Source organism: Tursiops truncatus, chromosome 2, assembly GCF_011762595.2.
Source record: "Tursiops truncatus isolate mTurTru1 chromosome 2, mTurTru1.mat.Y, whole genome shotgun sequence".
Classification (NCBI taxonomy): domain Eukaryota; kingdom Metazoa; phylum Chordata; class Mammalia; order Artiodactyla; family Delphinidae; genus Tursiops; species Tursiops truncatus.
In genome coordinates this window covers 144,981,252-145,003,516 of record NC_047035.1, presented here as the reverse complement: position 1 = coordinate 145,003,516, position 22,265 = coordinate 144,981,252, and the positions used below count along the sequence as shown (strand labels likewise).

The 22,265-nt window shown below is 42.1% G+C and overlaps 1 protein-coding gene across 2 annotated transcripts; it reads left to right on the top strand.

Moving 5' to 3' along the window:
• The first annotated feature begins 39 nt into the window (after positions 1 to 39).
• Positions 40 to 16,118, top strand: MPHOSPH10 (M-phase phosphoprotein 10). 2 transcript variants are annotated; one of them, XM_019945925.3, is made up of 11 exons: positions 40 to 197; positions 2,051 to 2,729; positions 3,277 to 3,431; positions 3,958 to 4,129; positions 6,203 to 6,344; positions 7,199 to 7,266; positions 8,700 to 8,837; positions 11,318 to 11,428; positions 14,178 to 14,285; positions 15,297 to 15,527; positions 15,887 to 16,118. In XM_019945925.3, the coding sequence occupies exons 1-11, from the start codon at positions 109 to 111 to the stop codon at positions 16,034 to 16,036; spliced, it is 2,043 nt and encodes a 680-aa protein (XP_019801484.1). In that variant the 5' UTR covers positions 40 to 108; the 3' UTR covers positions 16,037 to 16,118. The 2 variants fall into 2 exon arrangements, with proteins under 2 accessions (XP_019801484.1, XP_019801485.1); XM_019945926.3 differs by lacking the exon at positions 40 to 197 and adding an exon at positions 204 to 325.
• The last annotated feature ends 6,147 nt before the right edge of the window (positions 16,119 to 22,265 follow it).

Here is a 22,265-nt window from a genome sequence, read left to right as displayed (position 1 = left end):
GAACCTTCGGCTAGCGGCTGTAGTTGGGCGGGGCGCGTCTTTGTGGCGTGGTTTCCGGGCGGCTCTCCTCCTCTGCATGCGGCGCTGTGTTCGTAGCGGCAGTCAGCCATGGCCCCGCGGGTGTGGCGTCGGCGGACCCTGGAGCGGTGCCTGAGGGAGATCGGTAAAGCCACCGACCGCCCGGAATGCTTCCTCACGTAAGTGCTCGGAGCCCGGGCTCTGGTGCAGCTCAGGACTCGCATGGACGCGGGCTGCGGACCCCCGGCAAGTTCCAGAGTAGGGGGAAGGCAAAGGGAAGGGGAGCTCCCTTTTCCTCAGATTTCAGGTAGTTTACGCTCCCCTAGCCTATCACACTTTGTTAGATGGTTAAGAGCTGTGGAGTGTGGATCTCCCAGTCGTGTACTGTTGAAATCAAACTAACTGGGTTATTACTGTTTCGAGGCCTCAGTTGCCGCACCGCCCCCCGCCCCCGCCAGACGCACCGGGTGGATTGCTCTTTTCTCCATGTGCTCCCAGAGCACCCAGTGCTTACTTACTCATCAGACTTAATTGAAAGTATTAACTTGTCGCTTATCTATCTGCCTCACGACTTGAGCTTCTCGAGAGTTAAGGCTGTCTTTCGTCTCCCTTCCCAGCACGAGCTCGTGGTATTTTGTTCAAAGACTGTGAAAAGATCTAGGAAATTATGGCTCTCAGATTTATATTTGAAACCCGACCTTGAGGTTCACAGAAACTACAGCCATACACTCTAAGCATCGCAGATTTAGTATATCCAAAATGAACTGTTGGTTCTGTTTGCTCCCTGTCCTCTGCCCTCTCTGAGATCCTTTCCCCATGCTCACCACCTGCCTTCCCTATCACAGTGAGCAGCACCTCTGTCTTTCCAGTCCAGACACGAAACTAAGCTACTTCCTTGATGTCTCCCTTTTTCTCAATTCTACATCCAGTTATTAGCAAATCCTGTCAGTTAGTTCTCCGAACTATACTATTCTGAATTTGATTATTTCTCACCGTATTCACAGTTGTAATCCCAGCGCAGCTCTGCATCCTTTGCCCGGATGCCTGCATCAGCCTCCTGATTACGCTAATTTCATTCCTTTTCCTCGACAGGCTTCTTTCCAAAGCATAAATTTAAATCATTTTTCTGCTCCTCAAACTCAACTAGTGCGTTTCTCTTAGGAAATTTGTTCTTGCTGTTTCTTCTGCCTGGAGTACATGTTTTCACAGCTTTGTAAGACTGTCTCCTTATAAATAGGTATCATCTCAGATGTCACATACTCAGAGAGGTATTCTCTGACCCCTCTTACCAAAGCAAGTGTTGACTATGGGCTGACTGAATGGAGTGGCCTGTAATCTAGCAGAGTTGAGAATTTAAGGTTAAGATTCACTCTCTATCTTTAGGCAAATAGATCTGTCACAGTTTCCCCGTCTGAAATCCAGATAGCAGATTCACAGATACTTGGTTGACACCTTTTATATACTAATGTGGTTCTTTGGCAAGATAATACACTGTTGGGGGCCAGAATCTATACATACTTAAAATTGACATTTCATGTGCAGCAACCTGGATGGACCTAGAGAATATTATGCTTGGTGAAGTCAGTCAGACAGACAGAGGAAGACAAATACTGTGTGTTATCACTTACATGTGGGATCTAAAAAGTAATACAAATGAATTTATATAGCAGAACAGAAACAGACTTACAGATATAGAAAACAAAATGGTAGTTACCAGTTGTGCGGGGGAGCAAGTTAGGGGTGTGGGATTAAGAAATACCAACCACTATGCATAAAATAGATAAGCAACAAGAATATATTGTATAGCAATGGAATTGTCTTGGCCATTATCTTGAAATAACTTTTAATGGAGTATAATCAGTAAAAATACTGAATCACTGAAACTAATATAATATTGTAAATCAGCCATACTTCAGTTTTTTTAAAATTTGAGTTTGCCCAAGAGTTGGGCTTTTTTTTAAAATTCTGAGTGCTGTGAAATTGTTACCTATAATTATAAATCTAATTTAACTCCTCCCTGTCCCCTTAATAGCATTCAAGATGAACTGGCATCAAAGTTTACTTCTTTAACAAAAGTACTTTATGACTTTAATAAAATACTAGAGAATGACAGGAAACGTGGAAGTCCTTTACAAAGACTGATGATAAATAATTTTGATGATGAGCAGATTTGGCAACAACTGGAATTGCAGAATGAACCAATTTTACAGTACTTCCAGAATGCAGTCAGTGAAGCCATTAAAGATGAAGACATCAGTCTTCTCTCAAAGAATGAGGTGCAGGAGTGTGAAGAGGATGCCTCAGAGATGGAGGCCGGTGGTGAGGAGGACCTAGAACAAGATTTGGAAGAGGAGGAAGAGAAAGTGTCAGACCTGAGTGGTGATGATCCTGAAGAGGATGAAAGAGCTATAAACACAAGCAAATTGGATCTGAGGAAAAGCCCAGATTTCAGTGATGAGAACTCTGATCTTGACTTTGATATCAGCAAATTGGAACAGCAGAGCAAGGTGCAAAACAAAGTGCCTAGGAAACCAACAGAAAAGTCCATAGTAGATGATAAATTCTTCAAACTCTCTGAAATGGAGAGCTTTTTAGAAAACATAGAAAAGGAAGAGGAACAAAAAGGTGATGAAGAGGAGGAGGATATTGATTTTTTTGAAGATGTCGATTCCGATGAAGACGGAGGACTGTTTGGAAGTCAGGATCTTAAGGTAAAGTTTTGGGAGAGGACAGAGCATTCTTTCTGCCTCCTCAAATTAGATGGGGTTCTGTTTCTCCAGAAGAGGTTTAAAATACTTTAAAACTCACCAGGGCTTAAGTGAAATATTTAGATCAGTTGAAAAAAAAAGACTGGAAAAATTAAACCAAAGCCATTGTTTCCTTATCACAGAACACTTGTTTTGTAGCTTCAGAATCACAGTCACACATGTTAGATTCAGAATTTTTCCTCAAACACGGATTTTCATGAAACACTAGAAATAAGAGTGAAAGGAAGGCATTTGTATATTTTATTTAGGCAGGGATATTTTGGAAATAATTGTAGTTAGAAGATTTAGAGAAAAGAATATCGTGCTCTATCTAATCAGTCATAAATCAATCTATACTGCCATTCAGTTTGTTGTGGTCTAATAGTTCTTACGGTTTATGGTAGTGTTTTTAGTTGCCAATTTCCCCTGTATAGTATGCATACACATTTATGCATGATTTAATGTATTTTTCTATCCTTGATTTAAGGTCTTAAAAGTATTTATGTTTTAGTCAGGTAAAAGTTCCAGAAACCTGAAATACAAAGATTTCTTTGATCCAGTTGAAAGTGATGAAGACATAGCAAGTGTCCATGATGATGGTGATGAACTGGCTTCAAGTGAAGAGGAAGAAATTGCTGAAGAAGGAGAAGAAAGCTTTTCTGAGATGTGAGTATTTTGAATCCTTTACACTGTAAGCTGGAGGTACCCCATCCTATTTGTGTACTCCTGGTTGTCAGCTGTGATTGTCCTAAGAATTGGGATTCTCTAAGATCAGAGAGTAGATTCTCTAAGATCAGAGAACCTCAGGATAGCCAGAGGAAAGTCTCCAAATTTGAAGGGACGTCAGAGATGATCTAGTGCAGTTAAGTGTCACTGGCACTAGCACGCAAACCCTTCTTACCAGGAGCTCTGATTTGTTTTTTTGTGTCAGTAAAAATACCCTGTTGTTACTTTGGTGAGATAAGTTTGTATTATAGATTGATGAAAAATTTGTTTTCTATATATTGGACACTTTGTTCTGTTTCACCTAAATAATTCCTTCTGTTCCTTAGTAACTGAATGACTATAGAAGTTCTGAATATTTAATTGCATTAAGTCTACAAAAGAAGAACTTAAATTACGAAGTTTGTTTCTTTTTGTTTTTCTAACAGAAAGTGGTGTGTTTCCTTTCATAAGTGTTTTGGTATTACAGGGATGAAGATAATGACCTTGAAGAAAGTGGAGACAGTAAACAACACAAAGAAACCTTGAAAAGAGTGACCTTTGCTTTGCCAGATGATGAGGAAACTGAAGATACAAATGTCTTAAATGTACAGAAAGACTCTGATGAAGTCAAATCCTCTTTTGAAATAAGACAGGAAAAGGTAATAATTAGGAATTTTAAGGGATTTTTTCATATGCTTGACATGACTGGAAATCACAGACTACTAACTAATCTACCCTGTTTTGTTTTTTGTGTTTTTTTGGTGGAACACTTAACTGTCCTTAAAAAAAAAAAAAAACTTGCAGCCGCTTTCTGTAGCACCCTGTATAGAGATAACCATGTGGGAAGCAACTAATTTGCAAAAATCAATGCTGCATTTCCCAAGCTGTGGCTTTCAATCTGGGGCCCATCTGTAAAACTTGTTTCTTTTCTTTCTCCGTGCTGTCTTTATACCTGGGGCATGTTTTTCCTAACTAGCTGTCCTGTGAGCCTCTCCTGGTAACTGTTTCACCTGCTTTTAAGGATACTGCCTATCTCAGATGGCTTCTGCGAGTTGCCAGGTAGCCAGAATTTTAACTAATACCATCTCAAACACATCTTCCAAAGTCGATAAAAATTATTTCCTTGTGACAATTTCAGGCGAACAAAGTGTTATTTGAAAATAATAGGTACAGCCTGACTCCAAATATTTGGCTTTTATCATTTAACTATCTTAAAATTAGATCACACAGTTCGAAGTGAGACTAGGCAAATAACCAAAGATACCAAGGATATCAAAAGAATCATTTTAAAAAGAGAATCTAGGGGGACTTCCGTGGTGGTCCAGCAGTTAAGACTCCACAGTTCCACTGCAGGGGTTGCGGGTTTGATCCCTGCTTGGGGAACTAAGATCCCACATGCTGCATGGTGCAGCCAAGAAAAAAAGAGAATCTGAGTTAAACACGTGATGGTCAGATTGTTCCCAGAAGAAAAAAAAAAATGGAAAGAAGATATGAACTTTGTTCTTGGGTTAGTGTCCTTCCCTCCCCACACCCCTGCAAAAAAAAAAAAAAAGAGAAGCAGGTTTAGTTTTACTGGGGAATTATATCAAACCTTCAAGAAGTAGATAATTTACTGCTGTTTGATCAGTTCCTATGTATAAAGAGTAAAGCTTCCAAACTTTTCTTGTGAAGCTATTGTAACATGAATACCCAAACCTGATAAAGGTAACATTAAAACACACACAGTCTCACTTATGAATATTCATGCAAAAATCCAAAATAGCTCAATGAAAGAGCAATGCTGCCACAACCAAGTGGGCCTCATCCTCTTGATTCAGGATTAGGGAATCTATTAATTTAATACTTGTTATAATAGGTTAAGGAGAAAAACCATATGGTCACCTCCGTATATGTCAAAAATGACATTTAATAAAATTCAATATCCATTCCTAATTTTTTTTTTTAACTTCTAGTGAAATACAAACACATCTAGCCAAAAGATGCCATCATGCTTAATGGTAGAATTCTAGAAAGATCCCTTTAAAATCAAGAATAAGACTATTCCCACTACCACTATTACTATTTCCACTGTTACTTAAGATTCTTGTAGGAGTGTTATTTAGCCAGGACAGCTACAAAAGAAAATGATAAGAGGTGAGAAAAACTGAAGTGAAAGCATTAATATTTGCAGAGAATACTAGAAAAACCAAGCAGATGAATTGAAAAGCTATTAGGAACAATAATTCAGTAAGGTAGCTGAAAAGGCTGGCATTTTATACACTGTGAAGTCATTATAGATGGCCGCCTTTTCAGAAGTAAGACATAATTTGGATTGTGGGTGTGGAGTCAGGAGGGTCAGGCTCCATCAAATATTGATGTTCTAATAAAAAAGTACTTAGTCTTGGAATGCTCTAATAATTAAAATTGATAGTGGCTTGTGAATACATAGGTCGTTTGACTAGAACAGAGCCCAGAAATATACCCAAATGCTGCTGGGAGAAGTAAGTAAATTATAAACATGGCATTCCAAATCAGTGGGGGAAAGAGGTCATCCACCTCTCCTCATCCCACCGCAGGGGACGGGAATAGGAGGTCACTACTGGCATCATTAAAAGATGGCAAGGACAAAACAGAATTGTGTTCAGGAACAGTACATTTCTTGCTCTCCCACTATTAAAAATATTAGTTGCTTTTACTCAACTGTAAGTCTAGTTTTCTTCCCTAAACACGTAGTAACTCTTTTTGTCTCTTAGATGAATGAAAAAATTGCATCTTTGGAAAAACAGTTGTTGGAAAAGAAACCTTGGCAACTTCAAGGGGAAGTGACAGCACAGAAGCGGCCTGAGAACAGCCTCCTAGAAGAGACCCTGCACTTTGACCACGCCATCCGTATGGGTGCGTGTGGCCACCGGGCTCCTGCAACTGTTCGTGTCTGTGCCTTTTCTATGGTTCTCATAGATTTGGAGTAATATTTCTTTTCCCCAAACTTTTTATTTTAAAAACTTGTAAACATATAGAAAAGTTGAAAAAACAGTACAGTGGACATATGTATGCCATTCAGCTGGATTCAACAGTTGTTAAGTTTTGGCTATATTTGGCTTTCTCCCCCCATTTATGTGAGTGACTGTGTGTGTGCACTTTTTTTCCCGAGTCATTTGAAAGTAAGTAGCCAATATCATGACACTTTAGTCCTGAGTACTTTTATTTTTTTCTAAGAACTAAGACATTCCCCTGTACAGCCACAATACCATTAATCCACCCAAGAATTACTAATATCCTAGCGATGCCTAATGTATAGTCCATAATCAGTCCTGCTAGTGATCTGCTTGCAGTACCTGCTGTCATTGTCCAGTGATTAAATTGTGATTCCAGCCAGAACCCTGATTACCTCATTGAATTCTTTCTTGTACCCGTTAAGTCATGATGAATTTCTATTTAGTGCTAGAGAATGGAAAAGAGGGGGCAAGTCCCCAGGTGCATGGGTTAAAAGTGTTAGCATTTGCTACCGTATGTATTTTGTAGTTTTGTGGTTCTCAAATTGCAGGGAGCATCAGAAAGGCTAGTTAAAACATACAGAGGTATCCCTTTTTCTTCCTCACTTTCTGATTTAGGAGGTGTGGGGTGGGCCCAAGAATTCGCATTTCTAACACGTTCCCAGATGGGGGTGATGCTGCGGTTCAAGGACCACCCTTTTCGAACCACTGCTTAGTTTCTGTATACCTAATGAGCACATGTCCTGTTTCCTTTAGCACCTGTGATCACAGAGGAAACCACTGTTCAACTAGAAGATATCATTAAGCAGAGGATAAAAGATCAGGTCAGTAACAATGAAATTTAACTTAATTCAAAATTCACTGAAATGTTTAGAAATATGTAAGAATATTTTGGGGAGTAGGAATAACACTTTATTTTCATAGAATATTTGTTCTATCAGTTCTTCATTTAAAAGCCCTAAGTCTACACCAGAAGTGTCCTTGCCCTTTGTTGTGTGAGGCACTGCCGTCACACAACAAAGACGGGTGTCGTGCCTGAGGAGAATGGGGTGACCAAAGAGTTTTTGTTTAAAACTTGATCTTATTTTGTAAACTTAGAGTAAAACTTGGGTACGTGACACGTGCACCAAGAGATGGCTTTTTTTTTTTTTTTTACTATTTATTTATTTATTTGGCTGCATTGGGTCTTAGTTGTGGCATGCAGGATCTAGTTCCCTAAACAGGGATCGAACCCGGGCCCCCTGCACTGGGAGCGAGGGGTCTTAACCACTGGACCACAACGGAAGTCCCGAGATGGCTTTATAACATGTGTTTGTTTGTTTAAAATAGGAAGGGTTTGAAAGATGGGTACTATATGCAGAAAATCTTTAAAGTTGAAATGAAGCAAACTCTTGTCTTAACTGTTGAGCAAACCACGATAAGGAATTGTGGAGTTCAAGTTGGTAACCAGGAGAGAGACGTGTTTAAAACAAAAAAGGGTACTTGAGTGATGCCCTTTCTGCATAATACTTCCTGTGACTTGAGTAGTCATTTCAAATGGTGAAAATGATTTCCTTTTTGCTGCAGTTTGCTTTTGCTTACTCTGGAAAGATAATATTCCAGCGGAGGATTCTTTTTTTAAAAAAAAATTAATTTATTTATTTTTGGCTGCGTTGGGTCTTTGTTGCAGCGCACGGGCTTCTCACTGTGGTGGCTTCTCTTGTTGTGGAGCACAGGCTCTAGGCGTGTGGGCTTCAGTACTTGTGGCGCACGGGCTTAGTTGCTCTGTGGCATGTGGGTTCTTCCCAGACCAGGGATCGAACCCATGTCCCCTGTATTGGCAGGCGGATTCTTTTTTTTAAAATTTATTTTATTTTATTATTTATTTATTTATTTTTGGCTGTGTTGGGTCTTCGTTGCTGCACGCAGGTTTTCTCTAGTTGCGGCCAGCTGGGGCTACTCTTCATTGCGGTGGCTTCTCTTGTTGTGGAGCACAGGCTCTAAGCCCGCGGGCTTCAGTAGTTTGGGCGCATGGGCTCAGTAGTTGTGGCTTGCGGGCTCTAGAGTGTGGGCTCAGTAGTTGTGGCACACGGGCTTAGTTGATCCGCAGCATGTGGGATCTTCCCTGACCAGGGGTCGAACCTGTGTCCTGGCAGGCGAATTCTTAACCACTGCACCACCAGGGAAGTCCCTCCAGAGGAAGATTCTTAAGGGAGCCTAGAAAGAAGTTACTGATTTTATCTGTCAGTTTGTGTTCTGTGTGTCTTTCATATTTTAGGCTTGGGATGATGTCGTACGTAAAGAAAAACCTAAAGAGGATGCATATGAGTATAAAAAGCGTTTAACACTGGACCATGAGAAGAGTAAGTTGAGCCTTGCTGAAATTTATGAACAGGAGTACATCAAACTCAACCAGGTAAGGACACTGCTAAGGCGAAGCCGTTGTCATTCAGGGAGGAGAGGTGGAGAGCCACCTCTGCAGGTTCTACCTGCTCGTCAAAATGTGTGAAATACCGAAGTCTTGAACTTTGGGGTCACCTTGTTTAGTGTGAGACAGAGCATGCTAGGAATAGAGGGGCTGCAGTGTTCCCACTGAGTGTCAGGGGCAGAGGGGATTTGTTTTGCAGTTACTCATTGGTCACCTGATACTTTCACAGCTAATTATTAACTTTTCAGCAATTATGCTACAATTTAGAAACCATTTCTCATTTGTACTTTAGAAGTTGTTAAATTTTATAAGATTATTTGTGAATTCCTTCATGTATTTAGGTCTGGTGAGTTTTTGGTTGTTGTTTCTTTTTACTTAGAGTGTTAAAAAAATACTTTTAGTTAAATAGGACAAAGTCATATTTCCAAAAATGTTGTATTCCCAATATGACAAATTGAATTATTCCTTCACATTTGATTTGCTGGGAATGTGGTCAGTATGTGCCTGGGGATGAAGTGGCATTTTTATCCTGCAAGAGCATTTAAGATTCCATCCAGATTGTGTTAATTAATGCCACTTAGGCAGCAACAGCAGATAGGGCCCTAATGCCACTGTGAAGCTGAAGAACTGGAAGGATTTGAATTAAAATTTTTCCCGGCTGCCTTGCCACCCAAGGTGGTAGTTGAAGGGAGATGTGTACAACCTCAGTCAATGCTTAGTGAAAATCCAGCTACTATGAGGAGATTCAGTAAATATAGAAAGTATTTGGTAACCATGAGAGGTAAAAATGAAATTATGTAGCTCGTATCAGGTCTTTAAATGTTAATTTTATTTCTGTCTTGGACATCAGCAGCCAGTTCACAAGTTTTTGAGTGTGGACTCAATTTAGGCTAATCCTAGCCTCATTCATTCCATTAAGAGTTAGTCTGGCAAGGAAGGATGATCTGAATTTCCTGAAGTTTAGCAGCTACCCTGGAGGTAATAAGCAGAGTGCTGATAAACAGCATGTGAATGAACCTTAACCCTTAGATCTGTGTGTGTCAGGAAGATGCTGGATGTCAGATGCATTGTTTCACAGATACAACCTGGGATGAGGGCAAAGGACGTGGTTAGGATTTTAAAACAGGTGTTAAGTTTAAGGAGTAAAAAGCAGTAGTATGTGCTTGGGCATGGCTGGAAGGAGGCACTGACAGACACTGGACACACAGACCTGGGTGTGCTGTGGCATTAGGGCAACCGGGGTAAAGAGCCAGTTGCTTCCCAGTGATGAGTGGTAGTGGTGATAGTGGTTTTTCATGGGTTCATCAATAAGTAACCAAACAAAAACTTTTGGCTTCTTAGAATAGCATTTGGGGCATGGGGAAAGAGAAGTGTGAAATTTACCTTTTCTTAGTGGAATGAAAACTGCTGTCAATTTTTTCCAATGTGATTTAATCAGAAAAATCTTTAACAAATTACATATACGTTTGTCCCTGCAATCCAAATGAATATTTGGATAATTTTACAAAATCTTCATTAACTCCTTAGTTTTGTTTTTTGCTTTGTTTCTTGTTTTTAATTGAGTTGAGATTCACATAACAAATTAACCATTTTAAAGAGAGCAGTTCAGGGGCATTCATGGTGTCGTGCAACCACTACCTGTATCTAATTCAAAAACATTTTCGTCACCCCTCCCCTGACAGCCACCAATCTGCATTCATTCCCTGTGGATTTACTTACTCTAGATATTTCATGTAAATGGAGTCATACAACCTGTGACCTTTTGTGTCTGATGCCTTTTATTTAGCTTAATGTTTCAGGATTGTGACGTGTCTGTAATTTGTCCCCTTTTTTATAGCTGAATAGTATTCTGTTGTGTGTGTACCACGATTTACTGATCCAGTCACCGGTTGATGAGCATTTGGGCTGTTTCTGCCTTTCGTGAATAATGCAGCTATGCACATGTGTGTCCATGTACTTGTTTGAGTACCTGCTTTAATTCCCCTGGGCATGTACCTAAAAGTGGAATTGCTGCTCCTATGGTGATTCTCTGTGTAACTTTTGGAGGCACTGCCAGACTCGTTTCCACCGTGCCTGCACCATCTTACGTTCCCACCACACTGCCTAAGGGTTCCGGTCCTTCCACAACCTGGCCAATACTTTTTATTTTCTGTTTTGTTTCTTTTTAAATAGCCATCCTAGTGGGAGTAGTTTAGTTACTGACAGAAGTAAACATCAAGGGAACTAAACTGTACGTTCTAAATGTTAGTGATACAGTTGCGACAGCTTCTCAAGTGCACGTCATGTTTCTTCTTGGGTGGGTGCTAGTGCCGCCCTGGTATTGGTGACTTCGATCTTGCCTTGGAATGTTTCTTTGGAGCTGAAGCCTGGCGACGAGAAACTGGTGATACCCTTATCGGCCTTGAGTGTTTTGTCCTATGATGCCTGTGACGCTGCTTAGTCTGATAACATTGAACTTCTTTCCTAAGCAAAAATCAGCAGAGGAAGAAAATCCAGAGCACGTAGAAATTCAGAAGATGATGGATTCCCTCTTCTTAAAATTGGATGCCCTCTCCAACTTCCATTTCATCCCTAAGCCGGTAAGTGTGTTTACATCTCAGTGAACAGACAGAGCAGATGTGATTGTAATTCCTCTTTGAGCTTTTGTGAGACTCGTGCTTTATTTGGTTTCAGGATACAAACCTGCGGGAATTCCCCATAAATTACAGGCAGGGCCTCCCATGAGGAAGGCTCGTGTCTGGTCCCATGACAGTTCTGGCTCTACCCTGCTGGTCCCTGCCAGACCCTTGACCTTAGCCACAGGGTCTCCTCAGTTCCCACCCTTCTTCCTTGTCTGGTCTCTGGTTGCTTGTGTGATGGTCTTGGAAGCGTGTGTGGTGTCTATACCTGGCGGTTATTGAGCACCTGCCACCTGTCAGATTAGGTCCGTCATGTCCACTAACTCTTAACCCACAGAACCTGAGGCAGATACTACTCCTTCCACTTTGCAGATGAGGACAGCAAGGCTTCGGGGCGGGAGGTGAGCCCTAACTCCTGGGCCCTTGCTCTCCGCACTGCGTGCTGTTCCCCCTCTGCCTCTGCGACTCCCGCCTGGACAGCTCAGTGCCCATCTGCTCCGCAGCTCCCTCCTGCTCACCAACTTCTGTGAGCCTGCAGAACATGCTGCACCAGCCTCCTGGTACTTGCTCGCCTGGTGCCCCCGGGGGTCACTTGTGTTGTCTGGAAGTGGGATGTCGAGCATCAAGGGCTAGTCCAGAGTCAGACCTGAGTCTGTCTGCCCCTCAGTGGCTTCGTGATGTAGGCAAATTGCCTAACGTTCTGTCTGTACAGAGGAGGTGGTGACCTCCGAGGTCCTTTCCGATCCTTTGATGGTCAGGTAACTTTTCCTATGTGAGTATTTGGTCATCACCTGCTTCTTTGTTTTTGTTTAATCTCGGTGTCCTTTACATGATGGTACGTTTTTGGTGGTGGGGCCCATCTTGAGAGTCTCAGAGTGCTTGGTCTGACCGTGTATAGTGAGCAGGTGAAGAGAGGAGAGGGATGTCTCCACCTTCTTGGCCAGCAGGTCCTGCTGTGGAAAGGTCTTACTCATGTGGAGAATGCGATCCCTTCCCTGCTTACAAGGCCCCGCGGGACATGACTCCTTCCCATCCCTCTGGTCCCCGTGGTTCGCTCCCCAGCCACCCTGGTCTCCTTCCTTCCCTCCGGGCTCTTCCATCTGTAGGGTCTCAGGTTTGACACCTCCTCTTCCCGCGTCTGTCTCTGCCCTTCTCCCTCATAGCCCCATGGCACAGGTGCACTCATTGGTGGATGGTTCATTGCTCACTACTCATCTTCAAGCCCCACAGTTGTGTGGGGTTTTTTTGTTTTTTTTTTTCTGGTACGCGGGCCTCTCACTGCTGTGGCCTCTCCCGTTGTGGAGCACAGGCTCCGGATGCGCAGGCTCAGCGGCCATGGCTCACAGGCCCAGCCGCTCCGCGGCACGTGGGATCCTCCCGGAACGGGGCACGAACGCATGTCCCCTGCATCGGCAGGTGGACTCTCAACCACTGCACCACCAGGGAAGCCCACAGTTGTGTTTTTTTTTTTTTTTGCGGCTGTGTTTTCACACCAGCCTGGAGCCGGCTATGGGGAAGTCCTCAGACATCCCTTGGAATCTTGGGCCACAGTATAAAAGCCTTTCTTATTTTTTTCCTTGTCAGAAATGTCATTTCTGGTCTAGCTTCCTCTTGATATTGCTTTTTTCATATTCAGGTTGGTATTTCACAAGTCATCTCCATGACTGTTAACCAGTCATCAGTTTCTGTTATTTTTTGGGTTGTCTCCATTTTCTGTATATTTCTCTTTAAATTGTAGAATGGAATACAGTGCTCCCAATAAATAAATGAACAGCGGTCCAGGGGAAGAGATGATTTCTTTCACACTCTGACATTCTTCTCTTATTTAGAGTCCAGGACCCTGTTGTCTTCAGGGCTTGTTTTTGTTCCTTATGAAGGATCCTGGGGTGCATATCTGCCTAGTTAACTGGAACGTGGGCAGGACTGTGATAGGAAATGAGCTGGTGAGGTGGACAGCACTGTGCTTTGGGACAGAGCCCTGTCTCCTGGGGCTCAGTCTCATGTTCGCTCAGGACACCTACTCTTTCCCACTTCATCCTTTACTCCACTGCGGACCCCGTTGTCCCTGCGTCAAGATGGGCAGGACTAGTGTACAGAGCAGTAGTGTAAGTCTTCCATGACCATTGCCCTTTTACTACCGTGAGTGGGGTGCAACCATTGTAACTTCTGAATCCCTTGGGCAGTTCTTTCAAGAATAAAAAAAAAAACTAAAGGACAAACAAATGGCCCTTCAGTTAGTGTTGCATTCTTTCCTCCTGTTTTTATAATTTGTAGGTTGTGTTTATTTCAGTACTGTCTTCATTTTCCAAAACAACTTAGTATCATTTCATATTTCTCTTTATAACATCTGTTTTTAGTTGCTGGAACATGTTCTTCCAATAAGCACCTTTCCTTGCAGCGTTTTCCCTGTATTTCTTATAGTGAGCTTTTTTCCTATACCCAAAGGCAAGATAACACTTACAGACACCAATAGATTCTGTTAAACGGTGGATAGGATTGTTTGAGAATATACACCTACATGGCAGGTGGAAATGATTTACTAACAGATGAAAGAACGTGTGTTTGAATATGGCAGACAGGTCCTGAAAAAGTATAGAAATAATCTCCATGAAGTATTGTATGTATTATGTATTTCAGTAGGTTCACAATTTAAATATTTTATGTGAGGACCACTTCTGACTTCCTGTTAAGTGTGTTGTCTCTTTTCTAGCCTGTCCCAGAGATTAAAGTTGTGTCGAATCTGCCAGCCGTCACCATGGAGGAGGTCGCCCCAGTGAGTGTCAGCGATGCAGCCCTCCTGGCCCCAGAGGAAGTCAAGGTGAGAAGCCAGTGTTGAAGCTTCAAATCTCTGTCTATAAGTTGGTCGTTTCTAGTCAGATCTCCATTTAAGCTCGTTTTCCTTGAGCTTGTAGTCTTTATTCTAACATAGCTCAGCAGTTTCCAAGTGTAATCACATTAATAATATAGAATCTTCAAATACAAGTCTTCTGTAATCAGGTATTATTGTGAGATACAGATTGAGAAATATTGTAAAAGCTAATTGTAAATATCCAACATCAGTATATTGTTATAATTCAGTTTGAATATTAGAAGTTTGAGGTTGTTAGCTTAGGTGTTAGGTTTAAAACAAACTGCATATATTTAGCAATCCTTTGATATTAATCAGCATTTCCCCCTTTGTGTTGTATCCATGTAATGCTTATCAGTAATAGCATTTGGATCTTGGGAGGAGTTGGACATACCACATGCAGGCTGTCCCTGCCTTGTGAGCGTGGGAGCTCTCGCCTTGCACAGTAATGGTGGCTTCTGCCGAGGCCTCGGCCTCCTGGCACCTGGCAGCACGGCCCTCCTTTTTTGTGCTCATTTGCTTTGCTCCACCCACACTCACCCCTTCAGAGCCTCTGCCACCTCTGCTAGGCTGGGCTGGCAGCAGAAGAGAAAAGGGAGGAAATGGACCCTCACCAACTAGGTTTCCTGCCGTCAGCCCCCCATGGCTGCCAGCAGCTCAGAGCTGGGCTGCTGCGGGCAGGTGACTGCAGCCCCGGCTGGGGTCTCCATGCTTCTCCAGGAGGGACAGCCTGACACCCCTGCTCTCCAGGCTGCCTTTGTGAAGGAGTGTTGGGACTGAACTGTCGCCGTCAGAGAACGCATCCTGGGTCTTAGAGAGCTGAGTGACCAGAGCCCTTCAGAGTGTAGGCAGGGATGCTCTGCTTCTCGCTTGGCCATCAGTGTACAGCCCATCAGCCACATTCCATAGAGTTGCTTCTCTTCTAATTTCCTGAGTTGTTAGTTTAGATGAATGAGTGTGTTTGTGGTTGTTTTTCAATAGGAGAAAAATAAAGCTGGAGATACAAAAACAGCTGCTGAGAAAACAGCTACAGACAAGAAACGAGAAAGGAGGAAAAAGAAATATCAAAAGCATTTGAAAATAAAGGAGAAAGAAAAGCGGAGAAGACTTCTTGAAAAGAGCAACCCAGACCGAGCAGGGAAATACAGCAAAGCAGTAGCTTCCGAGAAGTTAAAGCAGCTAACCAAGACAGGCAGAGCTTCACTGTTAAAGGTGAGGATGGGGCAGGAAAGCTGCTGGAGGGGGAAGGGGAGCGGATGGCAAGCTTTAGGTGATCCGGGTGGCGGAGCAGCCGAGCCAGCCACCGCTGCCCACCTGCGGAGGGAAGGGGACGGGAGAGGCCGTGGGGACTGGCCGGCTTTCTAATGCAGGGTCCTCACGGTCACCTGACATTGTGAGACCATTGTTGCAGCGTAAAATGTATATAATATCTCTGCACTAACTGATGTAAGTTTTCATGTTCTTGTCTAGTTCTTTTTCATATTTATACTTTGATGCCCTGTTCTAATCATTTGGTTTTTTTCATCTTTAAGCACATCTTACAACGTGAACTTGTATTTTTTTAATTGCAGGATGAAGGTAAAGACAAAGCCTTAAAATCATCACAAGCATTCTTTTCTAAATTACAAGATCAAGTAAAAATGCAAATAAATGATGCAAAGAGAACAGAGAAGAAAAAGAAGAAAAAACAGTATATTTCTGTTCATAAATTAAAGCTGTAATAGATTTTGCATATAATGTAAATAGTAACATGTAAGCTTATATTCTGTCATTCTTTTTTGTAATAAAATTTTTGAGAACTTTTCTTTGCATGGATGGAGATGTTTGAGAAGAGCAAACCTTCATCTGGGTATGTGGCGGGACCTCTCTTCCCAGACCCTCCCCACGGTGTGCCCACCCCAGGCCCAGCTGGTGAGGGGGCGGGCCTGCATGCTGGAAACCCCATCACAGCCAGCTGTCCACAGCAGAGGTCCTCACGTGTCTTCAAGAGGCCTTGATTTTCTTCTCCCACTGCCCTGTCATCCTTTCACAGAACAGTGGGATTTCCATGCGTGTGCCTTACATTCTTCCCCTTAGGAAGTGATCTCATGTCATGTGAGCAGAGGCTCGTGGAGGCCGGGGAGTCTTGTCCCCGTCAGATGCAGGAGGATGGGGGTGATTCGGCCGTGAGAGGAGGTGAGCTTGCTGGGAGGACAGACTGGCGGTCCTTGGAGCCTTCCACGACCACCGGGTGCTCCCTGTCTCAACCTCCCACCCAGGGAAGACCACCTTTTGTCTGACAGGTCTCACATTATGCTTTTTTAAAAAATTTATTTTATTATTTTATTTTATTTATTTATTGTTTCTGGCGGCATTGGGTCTTTGTTGCTGTGCACAGGCTTTTTCTCTGGTTGTGGCGAGCGGGGGCTACTCTTTGTTGCGGTGCACAGGCTTCTCATTGTGGCTTCTCTTGTTGTGGAGCACGGGCTCTAGGCGCGCAGGCTTCAGTAGTTGTGGCACGTGGGCTCAGTAGTTGTGGCTTATGGGCTCTAGAGTGCAGGCTCAGTAGTTGTGGCGCAAGGGCTTAGTTGCTCCACGGCATGTGGGATCTTCCCGGACCAGGGATCGAACCCGTGTCCCCTGCACTGGCAGGCGGGTTCTCAACCACTGCACCACCAGGGAAGCCCTCACATTATGCTCTTGGTAGAAATGTCTTAAGCCTTATGTGGGTAGAGGATGAGAACAAAGCTGAAGCTGAAGCAATAGCGAAGGGACAGTCACAGTCGTCAGGAGCCTGGAGGTTTGTGATCTGCGGTCCTGCTGACAAAGAAGCTGGCCCCTCAGGGTGCCCCAGTCAGTACTGAAGTGTCATTTGTTTCAGGTCTTATTCAGGACACAGCTCTCTCCCCTACTGTGCCTTTGTCTTCTAAACAAAACAGTTGGAGTAACCACCTGGTCTCCCTCTAGCCTTAGTGAAAGTGTCAGGATTTTTAGTGGTGATTGGAGTGACCCTAGGAGTTGCTATTTTCTTCCTAAAAATAGTTTGGGGACTTCCCTGGTGGTCCAGTGGCTAAGACTCCACGCTCCCTACAGGGGACCCGGGTTTGATCCCAGTCAGGGAACTAGATCCCACATGCTGCAGCCGAAGATCCCGCGTGCCACAACTAAGACCTGATGCAGCCATATAAATAAATAAATATTTAAACAAAACAAAACAAAAAACAGTTTTCCAGTTCCCACTCATGGCTAGCTTAGTTCTCTTTCCCTTGATTATTATTTTTTTAACTTCTTGGAATATAGTTCATTTACAGTGTTGTGTTGGTTTCAGATGTACAGCAAAGTGATTCAGTTACGTATATGTGTGTATATATATATATTCTTTTTTTACACTCTCTTCCATTATAGGTTATTACAAAATACTGAGTATAGTTCCCTGTGCTATAGAGTAGGTCCTTGTTAGTTATCTGTTTTATATATAGTAGTGTGTATATTTTAATCCCAAACTCGTAATGATTATTTGTTTATGATAATCTGTCAGGATCAGATGTTGATCCTGGAGCGATGATTCATTTTTATCTGTCCAAGTTTGATACTTGCAGAGTAAAGTCACTTATCTCCACGTTTTCCCCCCACATCTGGGTGAGATATATCAATCCATTTGCTGCTTTAATATCACATTTGATATAAAGATTATATTCATTCTAAATATTTGATTTGTGCCAGACACTATTGTAGGTACCAGGGTTATAACTGAACAAAACAGATAACAGTTCCTAACTTTATGAAGTGTGTATTCTGGTAGAATATTTACATACATTTCATTTTCTATATAAATTAGAAGCACAATAGAACATCTGTGAAATCACCTTTTACCTAAAAACAAAACAATGCACTGTCTGCTTCACTCATCTGTGTAAAGAGGTAAAGAATTACCGCAGTTCTGAATTTCACATTTATCATTCCTTTGCATTTGTTGTATTTTACCATATAGTCACATATCCATAGTCAATGCATTGTTTAATTTTCCTAATATGTGAATTTTATGAAAATAGAATATTATATCGATAGGTTGCTTTTTCTTTGTTGACATCCCTCAAATTTATCCATAATCCTATTCGTTCATTTTCACTGCTGCATAGTATTGTATGAACATACTACAGTTTTATTTAACCATTCTCTTGAAGACGCTTGTTTCCAGTTTTACACTATTATGAATAATCCCATTTGAACATCACAGTGCTAGTGTAGGCTCTAGCCTCTAAGGTACTTTAGAATTGCTGGCTAGGAAGTCCAAAAGATAACGTGGCATTGTTTCTCAAAGTCATACAAATTTGCACTTAATCATATCTTTGTCAGCACTTGGGGGGAATTAAAATTTTTTTTTGCTATTCTGGTAGGTATAATACGATGAATCTGTGTGGTTTTAATTTATGTTTCTCTACTAATGGGATTGAGCATTTTGTTATGCGTTTATTTTCTGTATCGTTTTTAATTAGCTTTTTTTAATTAATTTTTTTGGCTGCGTTGGGTCTTCGTTGCTGTGCGCGGGCTTTCTCTAGCTGCGGCAAGCAGGGGCTACTCTTTGTTGCGGTGTGTGGGCTTCTCATTGCCGTAGCTTCTCTTGTTGTGAAGCACGGGCTCTAGGAGTGCGGGCTTCAGTAGTTACGGCTTGCAGGCTCAGTAGTTGTGGCTTGCGGGCTCTAGAGCACAGGCTCAGTAGTTGTGGCGCACAGGCTTAGCTGCTCTGCAGCATGTGGGATCTTCCTGGACCTGGGCTCAAACCCATGTCCCCTGCATTGTCAAGCAGATTCTTAACCACTGTGCCACCAGGGAAGTCCCTTAATTAGCTTTTAATTTTGATATTTTAAAGTTCCAGGAAAATTCCAATAAATTTAGCCCCATTGGCTTTATTATTCTTCCTTTTTCTGAACAGTTTGAGAGTAAGTTGAAGACATCATGGACCTTTACCTCTAAATACATCATTATGTATTTCCTAAGAATAAGAATAATCATTTATATATAACCACAGTATAATCACCAAAATCAGGAAATTTAACATTGACACAGTGCAGTTATCCAATCCACCGTCCATATTCAAATTTGTCAGTTGTCCCAATAACATCCTTTATAGTGCTGCTCCCCAGTGCAGGGTCATTCCAAGGTCACTCGTATTTAGCTGTTACATCTCTAGCTTCTAGTAATCTGGAAGAGTTTCTGAGCATTTGTCTTTCTTAACTGTAACATTTTTCAAGTATACAGGCCAGTTATTTTATAGAATGTCCCTCAAAATTGGATTTGTCTGTTTTCTGATGATTAGATTCAGGTTAGCATTTTTGGCAAGAAAACCATAGCAGTGATGTGTCTGTAGTATCTCATCAACAGAGGTTTGATATCCATTTGTCCCAGTGAAGCTGGTGAGGAAAATGATTAGTTTGTTAAAGTGATGCCAGGCTTTCCCACTATAAAGTTATCTTTTCTTTTTAATAATTAGTAATTTATAGTGGAGATACTGTAAATACCCTGCTCCTCACCAAACTTTCACTCACAAATTTGAGTGTCCACTGATGATTTTCTAACTCCCATCATTTCTTTTGTATCTATTGACATTCTACTGCAAGGAAGAGCTTTCCCTTCTCATTTATTTATATCAGTATAGACTCAAGTTTCTATATTATTTAATGTTTATAATCCTTTCTTATCACTTTTGATGTTCCAATTGTCCCTGACTTTACAGTGGAAGGCCCTTCAAGGTGATTCCTGGGTCATGATAGGTCCCCATCATTCTTTGAGCACTTCCTTCCTTTGTGGTGCTACAAAACATCCCAGGCTTTATCCTGTACTTTTCCTGGATTTGGCCATTTTTCCAAGGAACCCTGGCTCCTCTTAGTGGAGAATGGTATTTTGAAACAAAAGGTCTAGGTGCTAGGTATGCTCACTGCTACTGTTGCTACTAGGTCCAATTAAAAGACAGAGCCGGGGGCTTCCCTGGTGGCGCAGTGGTTGAGAGTCCGCCTGCCGATGCAGGGGACACGGGTTCATGCCCCAGTCCAGGAGGATCCCACGTGCCGCGGAGCGGCTGGGCCCGTGAGCCATGGCCGCTGAGCCTGCGCGTCCGGAACCTGTGCTCGGCAATGGGAGAGGCCACAACAGTGAGAGGCCCGTGTAATGCCAAAAAAAAAAAAAAAAAAAAAAAAAAGACAGAGCCGGGAAACTGTGTGTGTGTGTGTGTGTGTGTGTGTGTGTGTGATGTATTTCATGCATGGGTTCATATCAATACCTCCAATTCTAATCCAGTACCACAGCACATTATATTCTAGTTTCATTCTTTCCGTACTTGTAACACCTTTTCCAACAGTAAGAAATCTTACTCCCATTGTCTTCAGTATATTTATTCATTTGCTTCTAGATGATATAAGAAGCAGTTTCAGAATTATTAAACTTATACCACTGGGAAAAGGAAAAAATATGTGCTCTACAGGTACACATAGAGCTCTGTATTTCAATGAGTCCAGAGCTTTGATAGTTCTGTTCAGTTATTCTATATCCTTACTTTTGGGGGGGAAGGGGGGTCTAATTCTATCAATTAGAGAAAGATATTAAAATCTCTATGATTGTGCATTTGTCTATTCCTTTGATGTGTCAGTTTTTGCTTCCTGTATTTTGAAACCCTGTTATTAGAAACAACGATTTATGATTTTTATGTCTTCCTCATGACTGACCCTTTTAACTTTATAAAATGATCTCTTTCTCTGGTAATACTCCCTGTCTTTTTTTTTCCCCTGAGGACATGGCTTCTTCAGCAGCTTTTTCAAATGGTGGCAGTTTTCTGTTTTGTTTTTCCCCCAGTCTTCATTTGGCCTGGAGGTGGATGGATTAGATGCCCTTGCTGCTCATTGCCCCTTCCAGACCACACTCTCTCTCTCTGCCTCCCTACACCCCTCCACTCCTGTCTTTGGTATTCTCTTTTCTTTTCTTTTATTCTATTCTATTTTATTTTTTTATTGAAGTATAGTTGATTTCCAATGCTGTGCCAATCTCTGCTGTACAGCAAAGTGACCCAGTTATACACATATAGACATTCTTTTTTTATATGCTTTTCTATTATGGTTTATCACAGGATATTGACTATAGTTCCCTGTGCTATAGAGTAGGACCTTGTTATTTATCCATCCTATATATAGTAGTTTGTATCTGCTAATCGCACATCCCCAGTCCTTCCCTGCCCCACCCATCTCCCACTAGGCAACCACAAGTCTGTTCTCTATATCTGTGGGTCTGTTTCTGTTTCTTAGATAAGTTCATTTGTGTCACATTTTAGATTCTACATATAAGTGATATCATACAGTATTTGTCTTTCTGACTTAACTTCACTTAGTATGATAATCTCTAGACCCATCCATGTTGCTGCAAATGGCATTATTTCATTCTTTTTTATGGCTGAGTAGTATTCCATTGTATATACGTACCACATCTTCTTTATCCATTCATCCATCAATGGATTCTTAGGTTGTTTCCATATCTTGCCTGTTGTGAACGTTGGGGTGCATGTATCTTTTCAAATTATGGTTTTCTCTGGATATACACCTAGGAGTGGGATTGCTGGATCATATGGTAATTCTAGTTTTTCATTTTTTATAAATTTATTTATTTATTTATTTTTGGCTGCGTTGGGTCCTCGTTGCTGCGCACGGGCTTTCTTTAGTTGCGTCGAGCGGGGGCTACTCTTCATTGTGGTGCATGGGCTTCTCATTGCAGTGGCTTCTCTTGTTGCAGAGCATGGGCTCTAGGCGTGTGGGCTTCAGTAGCTGTGGCATGTGAGCTCAGTAGTTGTGGCTCGCAGGCTCTAGAGCTCAGGCTCAGTAGTTGTGGCGCACAGGCTTAGTTGCTCTGTGGCATGTGAGATCTTCCTGGACCAGGGCTTGAACCCATGTCCCCTGCATTGGCAGGCAGATTCTTAACCACTGTGCCACT